At 41.7% G+C, this 18888-nt stretch overlaps 1 protein-coding gene across 3 annotated transcripts in view; it reads left to right on the top strand.

The window, feature by feature from the left end:
* Positions 1-11630, top strand: part of ACBD6 (acyl-CoA binding domain containing 6) — a 230698-nt gene extending 219068 nt beyond the window's left edge. For 2 of the 3 annotated variants that reach the window (XM_060034971.1, XM_060034980.1), the window contains one exon: positions 9752-11630. In XM_060034971.1, coding sequence (XP_059890954.1) covers positions 9752-9906 — 155 coding nt within the window. In that variant the 3' untranslated portion in view covers positions 9907-11630. The remainder of the gene's footprint in view (positions 1-9751) is intronic. The other variant, XR_009522483.1, reaches the window with a different exon arrangement.
* The last annotated feature ends 7258 nt before the right edge of the window (positions 11631-18888 follow it).

The raw sequence follows: 18888 nt of genomic DNA, 5'->3' as shown, positions 1-18888 counted from the left end.
TCACACGCACACCAAAATCACAACTAACTGCTGAACAGCCATTGATTAAAAAGCTCACCTCTTCTCACACGCACACCAAAATCACAACTAACTGCTGAACAGCCATTGATTAAAAAGACTGGAACCTACCAAAAAAGATATTCTACGTCTAAAGACACAAAGAAGAAACCACAACAAAACAGTAGGAGGGGCGAACTCGTGATATAAACAATTCCCATACCACCCAGGTGGGTGACCCACAAACTGGAGAATAATTATATCGCAGAAGTTCTCCCACAGGAGTGAGAGTTCTGAGCCCCACATCAGGCTTCCCAGCCTAGAGGTCTGGCATCGGGAGGAGGACCCCCAGAGTACCTGTCTTTGAAGGCCAGAGGAGCTTGATCGCAAGAGCTGCACAGGGCTGGGGGAAACAGAGACTCCACTCTTGGAGGGTGCACACAAGGTCTCACATACACCAGGACCCAGGGCAAAAGCAGTGACTTTGTAGGAGCCCAGGCCAGACCTACCTTCTGGTCTTGGTGGGTCTCCTGGGGAGGTGGGGGGGGCAGCTGTAGCTCACCCTGGGAACATGGACACTGGTGGCAGTGGCAGAAATATTGGAGAGCGTCATCTACATGAACTCTCATGGAAGGCAGGCATCTTGCCTTGGTCATAAGCACCGAGGCCTGGCCCCACCCAACCGCCTTTAGGCTCCAGTTCTGGGACGTCTCAGGCCAGACAACCAACAGGACAGGAACACAGCCCCAGCCATCAGCAAATAGGTTGCCTAAAGACTTCCTGAGCACACAGCCACCTCTAGATAGGTCCCTTGACATGGCCCTGCCCACCAGAGGGCCAAGACCCAGCTCCACCCGTCAGTGGGCAGGCACCAGTCCCTCCTGCCAGAAAGCCTGCACAAGCCTCCAGACCAGCCTCACCCACCAGGAGACAAACACCGGAAAACTACGATCCTACAGCCTGCAGAACGGAGTCCATAAACTCAGGTCAGAACCTACCCTGGGAACAGCTGGTCCCTGCCCCTGAGTGATGAGAGGGGAATGCACTGCTGGGACGAGGACCACTTCTCCAAGGTTGAGAAATGTAACTAACCTACCACAGAAACAAAAATACAAATAGAAATTTAAACAGAACGAGACAGCAAAGGAATATGCTGCAGACGAAGTAACAAGATAAAACCCCAGAAGGACAACTAAGTGAAATGGAGATAGGCAATCTACCTGAGAAAGAGTTTCAAGTAATGATCATAAAGATGATCCGAGAACTCAGGAAAAGAATGGATGCATAGATGAAGAAGTTACAAGAAGTTCTCAGCAAAGAGAAAATAAAGAACAACCAAACAGAGTTGACAAATACAGTAATGAGATGAAAAATACATTAGAAGGAATCAATAGCAGAATAAATGAGGTAGAAGAACGAATCAGTGAGCTGAAGACAGAGTGGTGGAAATCATTGCCATGGAACAGAATAAAGAAAAAATGAAAAGAAATGAGGACAGTTTAAGTGGGATATCACATGCACTACCAGTCACATTATAGGGGTCTCAGAAGGAGAAAGAGAGAAAGGGCCTGAGAAGATATTTGAAGAGGTAATAGCTGAAAACTTCCCTAACATGGGAAAGGAAACTGTCACCCAAGTCCAGGAAGCACAGAGAGTCCCATACAGGGTTTAGCCAAGAATTAACACACCAAGACACATAGTAATCAAATTGACAAAAATTAAAGACAAAATATTAAGAGCAACGAGGGAAAAGCAACAAATAACATACAAGGAGACTCCCATAAGGCTAGCAGCAGATTTTTCAGCAGAAACTCTGCAGGCCAGAAGGGAGTGGCATGATATATTTAAAGTGATAAAAGGGAAAAATCTACAACCAAGAATACTCTACCCAGCAAGGCTCTCATTTAAATTTGATGGAGAAATCAAAAGCTTTACAGACTAGCAAAAACTAAGAGAATCTAGGATCACCAGGCCAGCTTTGCAACAAATGCTAAAGAAACTTCTCCAGATGAAAAAGAAAAGGTCACAACTAGAAAAAAGAAAATTACAAATGGGAAAGCTCACCAGTAAAGGCGAACATACTGTAAAGGTAGGAAATCATCCACACACAAATGATATCAAAACCAGCAACTGTGAGAAGAGGGTAGTACAAATACAGGATATTGGACATGCATTTGAAATTAAAAGACCAGCAACTTAAAACAATCTTGTTTATATAGAGACTGCTATATCAAAACCTCATGGTAACCGCAAACCAAAAATCTACCATAGATACACACAAAAAAAGAAAAGAAAAAAGAATCCAAACACAACTCTAAAGTTAGTCATCAAATGACAAGAGAAGAGAACAGAAGAGGAAAGGGAAAAAAAAGTCCTCCAATGTACCTAGCTAAGCACTTGTGCTTTGAGCATGCGTGTTTCCTTCTGCCCAAATCCTGAATGAGGTACTATACTAGCTACCCAACCCTCCAACCAGGCGGATCAGAATTCAGAGAACCTGAAGCAGCCTTGAGGTCCATAGGCTCACATAAGAATATGATTTCCTCTATAAGAAACATAATAGTAGCTACCATTTAATAAGCATCTACTATTTGAGTCCTCTAGTAGACCCTGGACATGCATTTTCATTTGCCTAGGAAGACCATCTGAGGATAGTTACTCAAGGTCACACAAACCCAGCTTGGATTCTAGAATCCATGTTCTTTCTATGGCACTACTTATAAGGGCCTGTGCACCTGGGTCTCCAGGTTAATGTGGCAGTTTCCTCCTTTCGGAGCTGTATCCCTATTCTGAATGTAGGCATTCTTGACTGAGGTTCTGACACTCCGTATGTATCTTACTAGCCCCACCCCCCTGCAATGGTTGGACCTGACTTGTGGACTAGGTCACTGGCTGGAGTCCTGCTCCTTCAGGGATGGTTTCTGGCAACAAGGCCATTCAGTGGTGACTGTCCAGACCAGTACTGCTGGCCCCACCCACCACCAAAGCCCAGGGGTGGGGTTAGTTCACTCAGCCTGATCTACTTTCAACACCTTCTTCATAGTAAATACTGATGAGAGATATTTGGATGGTCACCTTCTGTGGGCCAGCATTACATTAAGCACCTAAAATTTACTGTTGAACTTGAGTGGTACTTATCCGCCCCGGACCCTCAGGCTGCCTGTCATCCGAGCCCACATCAGATCATGGCCAAAAGCCAATATTCCTTTGGTATGTTGACATAGTTGAAAAGGCCTTGTGCAAAAGATACACTAAGAAACAACAAATGTGAGATATACACAGAGAGACTCTGGGTTCCTACAGAATCATGGGTTGTAGGTCATAGTTCACATTGTCATCAGGAAACTCACCCAACACAGGTTTGTAGAATTACATCAGTAGCAATAAGGAAGTTGGAAAAAGTAGTGATTGGTAAGGTTGAGAGTCATAATAATTAGTCTCAGGTGGGAGCAGTTCATCCTATAGGCACTATACCACACATCAGTTCTTTACAATGTGCATGAAAATCACCTGTGGCTCGTTACACCATGAATTCTAACTCAGTACATCTGAGGTGAGGCCTGAAGCTCTGCATTTCTAACAAGCTCCCCTAATATGCTGAAAGCCACTGATCCTCAGACTACACTTTGCATGGCAAGCCCGTAGACCTCCTTGACACAGGTTTAAAAAGGAAAAAATAGAGTTGACTTACTAGGCTCTAAGTCATGCATGTAGGTGGCATTAAAACCTTCCAGCCGGGCTTCCCTGGTGGCGCAGTGGTTGAGAGTCCGCCTGCCGATGCAGGGAACACAGGTTCGTGCCCTGGTCCGGGAGTATCCCAAGTGCCGCGGAGCGGCTGGGTCCGTGGGCCGTGGCCGCTGGGCCCGCGCGTCCGGAGCCTGTGCTCCGCAACGGGAGAGGCCGCAAAGGTGAGAGGCCCGCGTACCGCAAAAAAAAAAAAACCTTCCAGCCACGGGCCTTCCCTGGTGGCGCAGTGGCTGAGAGTCTGCCTGCCGATGCAGGGGACATGGGTTTGTGCCCCGAATCGGGAAGATCCCACATGCCGCGGAGCGGCTGGGCCCGTGAGCCATGGCCGCTGAGCCTGCGCGTCCGGAGCCTGTGCTCCGCAACGCGAGACGCCACACGGTGAGAGGCCCGCATACCGCAAAAAAAAAAAAAAAAAAAACAACCTTCCAGCCAAGGTTCATGATCTTACCAGAAAAGTAATCATTCATAGAGGAAAAAGACCAAGCCAGCCCTGAGTCTCAGAGCATTAGGAAGATGGAGCCCGGGGTTGAGGGGTCTGGAAATACATATAGAAATCAGGATAGGGAAAGAATGCGCAGCAGTCATAGAACTAACAACAACATTGTTAAACTGTTTGAAAAGCAGAGAAGAAGGTAGCCTGGGGTATTTGAAGTCAGGCCCGGAACGCCAGACCCAGGACACTAGACTCACTGGCACAGAAAAGGCAAACTTCAAAGTCTTAACAACAAACAACGGAAAAAAATCAGCACAGGCAAACCAGCACCGTCACAAATGTCCAGAAGGCAACCAGGTATATTCCCAGATGCGGGAAGTGAACTTACCTGCTCATCTTCCGCTTCCAGAAGGAACGGAGCAAGGGAAATCAAAGCGTCCTAGTGCCAGAGGAAATAGCGTGTTCAGCAAAGAATCCAGGAGAGGATGAAGTACGGGAGCTGGAAAACTCAGCAAAGGCTCAGCTCTGCTACCCACGTCACATCCGACGTAAAGTTACGTCGCACCTAACCAATGAGAGGCCTGTGTTCCCTCTTACCTGTGTGGGGCATTATCAATACGTGTGAGTTAAGTGGCTCTAGCTGTGAAAATTGACCAATAGTATGAGGCAGGAGGCACGCTGGTAGAGCCCTGAGTCTCAGAGTGAGGTCCCAGATCATCAGTATCAGCATCACCTGGGAACCTGCTAGGAAATGTAAATTCTCAGTCCTGCTCCAAACCTACCAATCAGAAACTGCGGGGGGGGGGGCACCCTGCAGTCTGTGGTCCAACAAGCCCTCCAGGTGATTCTGATGCAGGCTCACTGCAGTAGAGTCTAGTGAAAGCCTGGTGGAGAGAGAAGGCCAGGTGTGGCAAAGGAGAATCATTATAAGTAGGCTTGATAATGGCGCTTTTAAAGAGCTGGTGGGGCTTCCCTGGTGGGGCTTCCCTGGTGGCACAGTGGTTAATCTACCTGCCACTGCAGGGGACATGGGTTTGAGCCCTGGTCCAGGAAGATCCCACATGCTGGAGAGCAGCTAAGCCAGTGAGCCACAACTACTGAGCCTGCACTCGAGAGCCCATGGGCCACAACTACTGAGCCCACATTCCACAACCACTGAAGCCTGCACGCCTAGAGCCCATGCTGCGCAACAAGAGAAGCCACTGCAATGAGAAGCCCGCACACCACAACGAAGAGTAGCCCCTGCTCGCCACAACTAGAGAAAGCCCGCGTGCAGCAACGAAGACCCAACGCAGCCAAGAATAAATAAATTAATTTTAAAAAAAAGAGAGCTAGTGAAGTCTTAAAGCCTGTTTATAGGGAGAAGAAAACCCAGTAGAGATAATGTAAAATAATAATTAGTAAAACATGCTTAGTGATCAACAATGAAAACCAAAGTGGATGAATGTAAATTGTAGTAAAAATTACAAGTGAAAATTTAATAACGGGCATTAACAGTCTTTGCCTCTTAAGCTTTTTATTTCCCAACCACATAAATGTGTCTACTGGTAAGGACACCATTAGGAATTTTCAATAATCTGTATGTCTCTTTCAAATGTATTTCTCCAGCATGGTAAGGGAAACCACCTTAGGTAGGTAGCTCTTTGGCCAGAGTGATCATGTAATATAAATATATTTAAAGAGTATCCAGAAAAATTGCTAAAAATCCTGAGCCCAAAACATATGTCTTCAGAAAGTCACACAGTACAGTAAAAATGGAGATAGTAGTGTGTATGGGGTGAGTGGGGTTTTTTTTTCAGATTCAAATTTCACCTCCCTACTGAGCTTATCAATATAGATATCCCCTAGTACCACATATTTATCATGTCCCAAACAATATTATTTCTACCCCTCCATAATTTTCTGCTTCTGTTCCCCTCCAAAAATTTTGCTCTTCCTTCTGGTTCCTTATTTTAGAGATGTCACCAGCATCTATGTGTTCTCCAAGACTAGAAACATAGGTGTCATCTTTGATTCTTCTAATTCTTTTGACCATTGGATTGATTTGTTAAAGTTTTTTTTTGTTTTAATATTAAGGATATTAGCTCTTATCTGTGTTATGTAGGTGAATATGTTTCCCAGTTTATGGTTTACTTTTGTATATAGTATTTTTGTGTGTGTGGTATAGCTGTTTTAAATTTGTGTTCAAATTTATCAGTTTTAGGTTTCTATATAATCAGATTTATCAGTAATTTTATCAAGTGTAGAAATACTCAGGCTGTTTTATTCAGTAAACATTACGATCACAGGCCTTGGGCCTAAGAGCTTTTCAAAAACCTATAAAAGTACCTGAAATCTGAAACAAAATATCTTTGCTCCAGAAAACAAAAAGAAAATTGCAAAATATAAATAATTAAATGTTTAGCTAGGTGTCTACAAATATGACATTATATCAGTTTCGTTAATTATTAAATTTAGTGTTCACAAACTTTTTTTTAATTAGAATTCTACCTTTATTCTTTTTTTTTAACATCTTTGTCGGAGTATAATTGCTTTACAGTGGTGTGTTAGTTTCTGCTTTATAACAGAGTGAATCAGTTATACATACACATATGTTCCCATATCTCTTCCCTCTTGCGTCTCCCTCCCTCCCACCCTCCCTATCCCACCCCTCTAGGTGGTCACAAAGCACCGAGCTGATCTCCCTGTGCTATGTGGCTGCTTCCCACTAGCTAGCTATTTTACGTTTGGTAGTGTATATATGTCCATGCCACTCTCTCACTTCGTCACAGCTTACCCTTCCCGCTCCCCATATCCTCAAGTCCCTGCTCTAGTAGGTCTGTGTCTTTATTCCCATCTTAACCCTACGTTCTTCAGAACCTTTTTTTTTTTTTTAGATTCCATATATATGTGTTAGCATATGGTATTTGTTTTTTTCTTTCTGACTTACTTCACTCTCTATGACAGTCCCTACATCCATCCACCTCACTACAAAGAACTCAATTTTGTTTCTTTTTATGGCTGAGTAATATTCCATTTTATATACGTGCCACATCTTTATAGGTTGCTTCCATGTCCTGGCTATTGTAAATAGAGCTGCAATGAACATTGTGGTATGTGACTCTTTTTGAATTATGGTTTTCTCAGGGTATATGCCCAGTAGTGGGACTGCTGGGTCGTATGGTAGTTCTATTTTTAGTTTTTTAAGGAACCTCCATACTGTTCTCCATAGTGGCTGTACCAATTCACATTCCCACCAACAGTGCAAGAGTGTTCCCTTCTCTCCACACCCTCTCCAGCATTTATTTATCAGTCCCTTCTTTATACTCCTGCCAACACTAGCTAATTTCAAGCCCCCGAAAAGGACTACCACAGTCTCTTAACTGCCACAAATGCTTAGGTTCTACAAGTCACTCTAGAATTATCATCCTAACACAGAGGTCAAATTATGCTACTCCCCTCCTCATAAATGCCCAACTTCTTAGTATGGCTTTCAAGGCTTTGTATAGTTTAACTTAAATCCAGCCTCTGCTTTTGACGCTCTATATTGCTTCTCTGAGCCAGCAGACAGTTCTCTCAGCATTCCCTGTGCTCTCCTCCTTCTCTTAATGTTGTTTTGTCACTCTGCATGCCTTTTCTTCTAAGTTTACCTGGAATTTTACTCTGTCCTCAAAGCTCAGCTTACATACCACCTACTTGTAGTATTTTTCCTGATTCCTTAGCTTCCTCCTCCTCTCCCCATCCCCCTCACCTTTGCAGGTGTGTGTGTGTGTGTGTGTGTGTGTGTGTGTGTGTGTGTGTGTCCCCACCTGCCACAGTGTTTACTCATCCTTCTAAGTTCCTTAGAGCAGGAATCTTACCTGTATCCTTGATAGGACTGGTATGGTATGTATTCAGTAAAATACTCATTGAATCAAACTACTTACCCTTCTTGCTCTCCCTTTCTTTTAAAAACCTTTTGTTGTTGCTGTTGTGTAATATATCACAGTACAAAATTCTATATAAAATGTATATGAAGAATTTAAAATGTACCTTTAAAAAATTGTATACCTACCACGTAGTTTAAGAAAGAGAACATTGCCAGTATCTTTGAAACCCCCTGTGTGTGTGCCTGTCCAATTATATGGCCTTCCCTATACCACCCCCCACCCCAGATTAGCACTATCCCAAATTTCATACCACTATTTTCCCTTAGAGTTTCACTTCGTATTTGTGTCTCTGAACAATGGTGTTTAGTCTTGCCTGTTTTTAAAATTGTGTTTAAATGGAAACATACTGTATGTATTCTTCTAATTTGCTTTTTCCCTTCAACATTGCTCTAGAGATAAACTCATGTTATATGAAGCTATAGGTCATTAGTTTTCATTTTGGTAAGGGATTTCATTGTATATGTAAACAATATTTTATTTTTACATGTTATTCTTAATGGGCATTTGAGTTGTCTACATTTGGGGTCTATCACAAACAGGGCTACTGTATGTACATTCTTGCAGATATCTCCTGGAGAACACATGCAAAGGTTTCTAGAGAGTATAACTAGGAGTAGAATTGCTGGGTCCAAGGGTAGGCATTTGTTTAGGTTTAAGGTGTAATGCCAACTTGTTGTCCAAAGTGTTGTCCAAAGTGATGCACAGCGTACACTCTCCACAGTCCAGAGGGGAGTCTCCCTTGCTCCTGGCCTCCTTCACACTTGGTATTGTCTCAGTTTTTAGTTTTCAATTATCTAGTGGGTGTGCAATGGTATCTCCTGGTTTTAATTTTTATTTCCGTGATTACTAATGTGGTTGCTCATCTTTTCATATGTTTGTTGCTATTTGTGTTTTATGTTGTGTGAAATGCCTACTTTTGACTTTAGCCCAGTTGTCTCAGTGCCATCTAATTAATGGAACTTTGTTTCCTCGCTGATCTTCAATGCCAGCATTGTCACAATCAAGTTTCTGTACGTGTGCAAAAGAATGGATGGCTCTCTCTTCTAGCCTTTTGGTCTGTTTGTCCATCCTGGGGGCAGTACCATACCATCCTCATAATAAGTCTTGATATCTGTAGGCCCTTTTCCTCTTCCTGTGTCTTGTGTGATTGGTACCATTTTTTTAAGGTTGCTTTAGAGGGATGGTCTGATTACTAGGCCACCTTTTTTTCTTTCTTCATTTACGAATTTTAAAGTTCAGTTAGTTACCCAGTTATCCCCTCTTCAAAGACAAAACAAAATCCTTTCTTTGACATTTACAGTATTTTGAGCCTTTTGACTTAGCCTACAAACCTATCATTTTGGTCAAAGTAAATGAAATACTTAAACTATTTTTGTTCCTTCCCTTCATCCCATCCTGAAGAATAGAGTCCAGAAGCCTCACAATTTTAAAAAATGTATTTGTTTGTTAGCTTCTGGGCAACCACAAAGGCAAATTTGATTTTCCTAACACCGGCAAACCCACCGTCACGGCGCAGTTCCGTTACAAGGCCTCATCACCCCCAGCCACTGTCCCGTCGCCCACTGTTCAGGATTCCTTATTGCTCAGCACTTGCCTTTCCTGCTGACGTCTAGTACTCTCTGTCTCATGGTAACTTGGTTTTCGTATTTGTCGATTTTCCTGTCAGCTGCTGCCTGTGAGTTTTTGGACATTGTTGAGCTGCTGCTCCAGTCCGGCGCCGACCCCACAGTCCGAGACCAGGATGGCTGCCTGCCGGAGGAGGCGACAGGGTGCAGAGCGGTCACTTTGATGTTACAGCAGCACACGACTGGCAAGGCTTAATCAAAAGACTGGAAACCCACAGTCTATAACAGCACAGGGCTTCAGTGGTGGAAGAAAACTTCAAAAATAACCCTTCTTTTGCCACCCCTCTTTGGTATACACTGGCTAATAAAATCAGTTGTGAGAAACTGGGGTTTTGAAGTCTCAGCAATTCCTTCTACTTACATATATTCCAGCAAGTACCGTTTGGTGATGAACATGTGTTCTGTGCATAATACAATCCAATTCCGCTGAACGTGCTCTGAAATTTATCACTGTTCTAGAGGCTGGGGGAGGAGGAGATGCATCATGTTTCACAATATTAAACACGACTGCTCTTTTAAAAAACATAGAGAAGGGAAGTAGAACCGGCAGTACTACACTGACAGTTAGGGAAAGTTCCCTGAAATCCCAATATGGTGGAGCTCACACGGTCTCGTGGCATTTGGTACAGCTGGTCTGAATAAGTAGCTAAAACATCTATTCTTTTGTCAGACAGAATTGGGAAGATAGGAAAGAAGAGGGCTGTTAAGAAAGCAAAAGAGAGAAAGGGCAGAGTTTTGTCACGTAAGGGATATAGAAATCGGAGGAACAACCAGATTTACGGAAAAACCTCAGAATCTTGGACATTTGAGGATGGAAACACATATTCTAGAAGAATGCACTGGTTAGGTCAGGATTCCTTAAACTCACCTTTACAAAACAGGGAGGAAACTCCCTAGGACCCTTTTAATTGGCTATCACGTTCCTGTCGCATATGGCAGCGGTCTCTGTAACTAGCTCAGACCTGAACTGTTAGGCCTGTTTGGGTCTAATATGAAACAGCCGTAATGCCCCAGTACTTAGGTGTGATTGAAGTTATTTCTGGAGCACTTCTGTTTTTTATTAAAAACATAGAGAAGTACGCCACAGGTTTTATTTAAAGGATAGACAAGTATGCCGCTGGTGAAACTGGCTCCCTACATTTCCCCCTTTAAGCCTCAAGAACTCCATCTGGGAAATTCCTTGACATTTCTTATTATGTGAGGAAAGTAGATAGTTGTCATAGGAAGAGAAATGAAGAAACAAGTTGAGATGCCAAGATGACCATTTAAAAGATAATTTTTCTAACGTGTCACTGCTAAGATAGCAAGTAATAAACTTGTTTAGTGGAGCCCTCAACAATGGACAAGAGTTTCATTAGCTCAAGCTAACCTGTCCTTCTGGAACAAGCCCGTCCAGAGCAGCAATGAGGCATATTACTAATGCTGCTTATTTTGTGATTTTTCTAACCTCTTATTTTCTGAGATGTAAACCAAAACCACTCACCAAGGTTATTCATTTTTTAAATGACTTCTTAATTATCTGTGGAAGTGATGAGCACGTTAGGACATACTGAAATGTTACTGTAATTCTAGCAGAGCTTTCTCTTCGTTATCTGTTCTTTCCCCACAGTCCCAGCTACATGGCAACCTACTGTTCAGCTAAATTCTCTCATGTTGCACATTAATTGAATGTGTTTTAAGTAACATTATTCATTAGTTACAGTAAAAGTGACCAAGATGTTGCATGAAGCTTTTAATTGATATTACTTTGTGCATTTTTCGGACATTAGCAAATCAAGAAGTGTTTATTCATTTCCAATTTACAGGGTAGTTATCTGAGCAAGAAGCTATCAAGGAACTTCTTTTTTCATTTCTCTTTTGTAATTCGACCTGGGTATGTATTAGACAAGTTTTTAATAAACTGTTTTGCCACATCTAAAACAGGTTGTTTTTAAATAAAGAATGTAATTTGGTTTTTATTCATTTTATTTTAAGGTTTCATATTTGCATTGAAAGCTATCACTAAAAACAGTCATCGGGCTTCCCTGGTGGCTCAGTGGTTGAGAGTCCGGCTGCTGATGCAGGGGACACGGGTTCGTGCCCCGGTCTGGGAAGATCCCACGTGCCGCGGAGCAGCTGGGCCCGTGAGCCATGGCCGCTGAGCCTGCGCGTCCGGAGCCTGTGCTCCGCAACCGGAGAGGCCACAACAGTGAGAGGCCCGCGTACCGCAAAAAAAAAAAAAAAAAAAAAAGTCATCAACTTAACATTTTCAAGTGCATTTTAAAATCAGGTTCCAAAATCTATACTTTTGTTGCCCGTATCTGAATTTTCAAAAACTTTACTGTCGTATATAACAATCTGTGGATCATCTCCCTGTGCCTTATTAAGGGGAAGATTTCATTCATAAATGTCAGAGAAAACTGGATCTTGGTTTGTTTTCATTCCCCTTAAATTATTGAACTATTATGAAGTGCATCACACTTCAGCCAGATCATGAGTTCCATTGCCAAAGCTGCAGCGATTACCACCAAGCAAAGAACACAAAGATCCCACAAGCTGCATGGCACGGGTTCAACCCCGATCAGGGATTGAACCCACGCCTTCCGGCAGTGAAAGGAATTCCCTAACCACTGGACCACCAGGGAATTCCCTGAAGGTTCATTTCTAGTCGTGATTCAACTAGAACTTCAAAATAATTGTTCAGCCTTTTTTTTTTTAATGTTTACTGGGATTGGGATTTTGTTTACCTCACCCTTGGTTCAAACTCTCTGATTTGTTATTTTTAGTGTACGTGAGAATTTTAAAAATTGACTCTCCATTGTGTTCCCAAACTGGAAACCAGTTGGCTTGGAGGCATCTTTAGGTAGTGGGTAACTAAAGACGTTTGTCAGTGTTGTGAATAGTTGCTTTTTGCTACTTTACAACTTGCATTTTCCAGACTATTTATATTTTACCTTTCTACTTTAACCTCCTTCTCGGTTCCACATTTATTCTATTGTCTTGTCCTCCAGCCACCTCTATAGATGTGTGTCTACACATAAAAACATACCTAACCCCATTTTCCTATGCCCTTAATAAAGTGAAAAAGGAAATTTGTTGCTTTTTCTTCTTTTTCTTTCCTGGAGATACTGTGATCAGAACAACGCTAATGGCTTTCTGTATTTAATATTTATTCAACGCTGTCATTTACTTTGCCCTCTATCAACTGATCTAAGAGGCCCTGATTGCCTTCACAGTAGTCTTGATACACACTAGTGAAAAACAAGGAATAAAAAGAGAATCATGTAAACAAACATTACAGAGGAGGCAAAGAAAAGCATCTGAATCACTGTTACCTTCAGAACTCTTGCTTGAGTCAGCTAAATCAGTGTTAACTCTTGCGGAGTTCCAGATCACTCTCCCCCTAGAACACAGTGTTGCGCATGGAATTTTGAGGATCTCCTGAAGCCCATCTGTGAACTCCACGGTGGTCTGTGAGTCCCATATAGAACCCCTTTTTTCTGGCTTCTTGTTACAGTATTTCATTCATGAATGAAATACAGTAATATGTTGACTGAACCAATTTTCACAGTTTTAAGTGCTTCTACCAGATGATGTATGGGGTCTTGCTGTGCCTATTTGAAAGAATGAGAGAAGTGCATCTTTTTTTAAACCATTGGTCAAGATTCCAACAATACACATACAGTTTTATCACTGATCACCACGATTGGAAATTTTTAAAGAGGCCCTGGCCAAAAAGTTGGACCCTGACCTATTTGACCTCTGGTTCTGCTGCAGGGCAGAAATGAGCCCACATGTTCAGTTCTGTGTGACTAATGATGGCTTTTTATATGCATTTAGCTCTTTTGACTTTCAGAATGCTTTCACGGGCATTATCTAATCTGTCATCCCTCCACAGTAACCCTGTAGAGTAGGTAGTGCAAGGGCTCTTAAGGCCACTTAAAAGAGGATGAATCGGAGACATTAACAGGTTACTTAAATTGCCCAAAGTCACAGAGTGGTAGTAGAGCCACAGTTAGGACCAAGTCTGCTGAATCTCAGCCCTTTATTAGACCACAGAACTCATGTGAAGTTTTGAAGCTCCTCCACCATTCAATCCACGAATATTCCTTGAGAGCCTTCTAACTGACAGGCACTGTTCCAGGCCACTGTCATTCCCTTTTCCCATCATCATGGAAATTTAGAAGTACTTATATGATGTTATCTCAAGCTATAGCATGAGATATCTTGAAAAGTCTCATAGAAATTAATAAGTTAATAATCAAAAAGTAAATCTTTTAAACCTACTATAACTATGTCTCTAATAAAGAGATAAGAAGTCAGCCAACTGAACACATACTGTTATCACTAATGCTTGTTAGGTAGAAGGGTAACAACCAAAGTATAATATCTAGAATCATATCTATTATAGCTTTTTTTTAATGTTTCAGCATTTTCCAGCTAAAGGGTTGCCATAATCCAGTGAACCTTTCCATTAAATAGGTATTTCTTAGCTTCCTGCCAGGTTTAACTACTCAGCTATGGGTTATTATTCCATGTACAATATGGCATCTCTGAGGATTAATGAACAAGGTGTGTGATGGGAACAGAGCTGAGCTTGGGTTGCAGAAGGGTTAGTACCCAGGCTAATATATGCTTCAGCTGAACATGAAGACTTTCCAATGCTTATTTAGCATTTAACAGTTGAAACATGAAGGCTTTCCTCAAACTTCAGGTCCCTAAAAATGCCCTTCATAAGTAAATGTTTATCACAAAAAGGTATGTAACCCACCAACAATTCAGTCATGAAAATATCAAGTTTAAATATTTATTGAGTGAATTTTAAATCCCAGCCCCTAAGGTGTTTTGTGTCAGATGTTTCTATAGTCGTCGTAATACTATATTTGATGACTTTTAAGATGCACGTTTTTTCACATTTTAAAGTATCCAAAATTGGATGTCTTTTACGAACAATGTTATAGTTGAATAGGCAGCTTTTTTTTCTTAGTAATGCATAAACTAATGTATCTTATAGTCAATACATCTTAACTTCAACGATGTTAACAGTAATCACACCTTACCTTGTATAGGACTTTACACACAAGCATCTTAACTGAACCTCAGAATTATAAAAGTAGAAATAATAGGTATTTTCTCTATTTTACAAATCAGGAAATTGAAACTCAGAATTGTTAGGGAAATTGTCCAAGGTTATACAAATAGAAACAGTAGAAATGCCCATCTTTATATAAGCTTTATTATATAAATATAAAACACTTCAATATACATGATCTTATTTTTCCAGAATCAAGGTGATTTTCCAAACCTGTAATACCAAGTCCGAAAGTTTTCCCTGTACCACATTATCAGGATGAGTGAAAATGAAAACAAAAGCAACCACACTCAGAGGTGCCTTATCAGGCCTCTTCATGGATTTTATATATACATATTGGACTTTCTCCTTATAGCATAAAAAGCCTTCAATGCAGTCTTTTATAATCATGTGATTTGAAAAATTATTATGATCGTTACTGGAGCTTTACCTTGAGCATCTTTAATTATTTCAGTAACCATACACAGCTACTTAATCAGAGGGGTTTAGGTCAAAGTATAGTGATTATCAGACCAAAGGGAAAAAAAGCTTCCCTGTTATACTTATCATCTAAGGTTTATTATGCACCAGTATGATCAATTTTTCAAATATGCATTAATTGGCATTACACTAAAGGATTGAACAGGAAAAGCTATTTAATCTCATCTTTATTCACTTACTCTTGAAATATTGTTGTCATGCTCCTACTTGAAAAGCAGAACTTAATGGCTTAATCCTTGTACAGATCATCATAGTTATTAGGAGTTCATAGTTTTTTATTTATTACTGTTTTTACTTTTATATATAAATTATTCAAATTTTTCTTTCCTGTGTTTTGTTACATCACTTTTTCTTCGCACAGTTATAAAATAAGTGATCGTTTTACATTTTTAATCTCTCTTCTTTTGGAAATTCATGAACTGGAGTCATTTCTGAGGGCAGTATTCCTTCTTCCAGCAATAGAGAGCCCCCAGCCCTAAAAACCAGATCAGGATGTTCACAGGGTACATGCTCGCTTACACTCAGGACAGAATCTTCCTTGTTTCCTTCCTACATGTCTTAGAAGGAATGAACACGAGTTCTCAACTAGAACACTGAGGTTAAAACCAGAAGGGAAACATCCAAGGACCTGCCCCTATAACACGCACCTGCCTCGTGGTAGAACTCTAGGCACTCAGTGTGGGTTTCTCTTAGAGGTGGAAAAAGACCATTTGAACCTAAAACTACTGGATGCAGTGGCTGAACTTAAAGGACTGTGAGGGCATTAAGGAATAGAGAGGGGCCTTTCAGTGGGCTGCCCTGGGCAGCGGCAGCAGCAAATTCATCATCCACGCTGCAGCCAGGATTTATTTTTCCTCTCACTTGTGTAGCAATCCCGGTTCCCATTTTAATGTTTAGAAGGTAAGTTCAGTTGATGGACACTTTGTGTAATAAAAAGCTCTCTTAAAGTACGTGCACACGTACACACACAGGATAAAAAGTGGCACCGCCAGTGCCCGTGGCTTTCACGGAGTACATTTGCAGAGCCCAAAGCTTAGTCCTGGATATGTTTATAGCACTTTAGCTCCGTTTGTGAGTTTGGAACCCTTCCAAAAAAAGAAGAGAAAGACATATATTATTGTTTATAATCTGCTTTATTCCGCCAAACCTTGACTGAACAGACTTGTGGATTGCTGTTTAAATCCCTCAGTGCCTTTAACTACCGATACAGAAAGTGGTTAATGCGCATTCTAAACGAAGCTTGGCATCCACTCCAGGAAATCACTTTAATTGAGAAGCATTAAATGTTAAAATGATTCTGAAAAAAATAATAAAGCCAGCAACATATTGAGTATAAAAGTCCTGGCCCATCAGTAATACAGGTTCTTGGTTATCATATTCCTGTAGACTGGGTGAGCTGTAGTTTGACAAGTGTCAAAAAACGTGACATTCAATTCCCTAGGTCACAGGCAGCACCCCCCCCCCATCAGCTTGCCAGTGAGAAGACAACCTTCACCGTCTCTATTTTAGAGATGAGGAGAGAGCTGTCAACTTTATAAATGTTGGTTTTTCTGGAATAATATGCCAGTCCCAGGTGACTAAAATAATGAGATTTAACCCCAAAGTCCTTGCCTGGGCTTTCCACTGCTGTGCTGAAGCCATCTGTTGAAACCTATTTACCATTTTAATGGCCTTTGGGAAAAAATACTGCTTCTTTCCAACTCCAAGTGTGTGCCAAGACCACTTTTGGGGGTTTATATTATATCTTTCAGGAAGCAATAGCCAGCCTTTCCAAAATCCCCAAGCCCCTCCCAACCAACAGGAGATCCTGGTCCAGGGTTGGCAAGCAAGTGAGAGAAACATAAATCTTAGCAAACGAACAAAACAAAAACAAAAACAAAAGACTCTCCCCCAACTCTAGAGACAGCCTCGCCTGTATCAGCCTTGGAAGTTCTGACCATTTCAGTGGTCTGCTAGACAACCTGAAGGATGAATAAGTCACGTGGAAACCTTTTTCTCCTAGGAGCCCCTTCCTTGAGAAGGGAAAACATGGGTTCTGTCAGGGATGGCCTGTGACTGGTCCGTTTAATTACAGAATAACGTACCAGTTAATAACATACCTAAATTCAGTCTTTGTGTTTAACAGGGGAGATGGCCAAAGGAAGAATCACCAAAGGAAAGGGTTTTAAGGAAAATCCTGAAGTCACATTGGACAAAAACGAGAGAAGAAAATGAAAGAGTGACAAAGGGACAAATGTTACATGCAGAAGCCACACCCGCTTTCTCTGACAGGATGTAATAATACACTCTCCTAGGGCAGCAGTTCATCATTTAGAAGACTTAATTTAATAGTTTGGATGGGTTATTCTTATTACTTCTTTTAGAATTATGATAATAAAAAGTTCCCTCTTTCCTAATGATTTGGCCCCATTTTATAAACTTGGTGGGGTTCCTTCCTCCCTCCTAACTCACAGGGTCTCCCCAGCAGAAGTGGCTGACCATTGCTTATTTCCCTGAGGCAGTCACGACCCAAATACGCATCTAGACCCAGCTCCATCCCTCCCCGCTCACAGCACAGCCATAATGAGGAGAGGCACCAGGAGTTCCAAATGATAAAACCGAAATAGCCTTTCTAGGAGGCTTGGCAAAGGGATGCAACAATTTTTCCATTTAGACTGTAAAGGACAATTTTTAAACTATGTCTCAAATATCAAATCTGAGAAGATACATTCAGATACGCTGAGGATCACCTCTTACAATTTTACTTCTAGTTTGGCAATTGGTTAAAATTTACAACATACTGACTTGCCTTTGATTGCTTTTTATCCTTTTCTGATTTGAGCTGGATAGCTGGGAAAGAGGCGGAAAACGCTGACTGTTGAGCCTTTGATCTCCTGAGTTTGCGTCTTACTTCATTCTTTCTAGCCAGTGATTTCTTTCCTTTATTTGTCTTTAAACAACTGTCCTTTTGAAAAGCCACTGTCAGGAGAATCACACTGCTCAGGAGCTGGTCTGTAGTGACCAAACCAAAGGAAAACTTAAAAAGGACCACATCCTCCCTCTCCTTCCTTTGTGAGCTGAGAACACATTTCATAATTCCAAAAAGTTACTAGATTATCATTGTGGTGGGAACTGTGTACACTAGAGCACAAAGTGGAAATGGTCCAATGAATTGTCAGCCTGATACACTCAAAATTGTTAGTGTATGGAAAGCAAAGACTCAACATCAACAGGCTGGTGATGAGGGGTTTGAGAACACCAGACTAGAGACATGGTGCATAGGGCGCACACTGGCAGAATTCTCAAGCCCTGTTATTAGCGCCTCAGGAAAATGCATGGCCTCTTTACAAACTTCCCTAACAACCACCCAAGGGACTGAGCTAGTGAAGGAAAAAAAAGTCCCTGTGTACCTCCTGTGGTCCTCTACCCACACCTCACTCCATTAGACGCTGCCACCTTCACCTTCCTTAGTGCATAGCCTGGAAAGGTTTTTTTGCCTTTCTCAGCCTAGTCAAGTGTTTACCACCAGAGATGATTTGACAAAGGACCATCAACCCCTTTCCTTGATAGCAGAGATCTGAGTTTCCACTAAAAGACTTTTAAACCCTCCAAGAGGCTCACTGGACATGCTGCCCAGGAGGCAGTATC

This window comes from Delphinus delphis, chromosome 1 (genome assembly GCF_949987515.2).
Source record: "Delphinus delphis chromosome 1, mDelDel1.2, whole genome shotgun sequence".
Taxonomy (NCBI): domain Eukaryota; kingdom Metazoa; phylum Chordata; class Mammalia; order Artiodactyla; family Delphinidae; genus Delphinus; species Delphinus delphis.
This window is presented reverse-complemented; position numbering and strand designations above follow the sequence as displayed.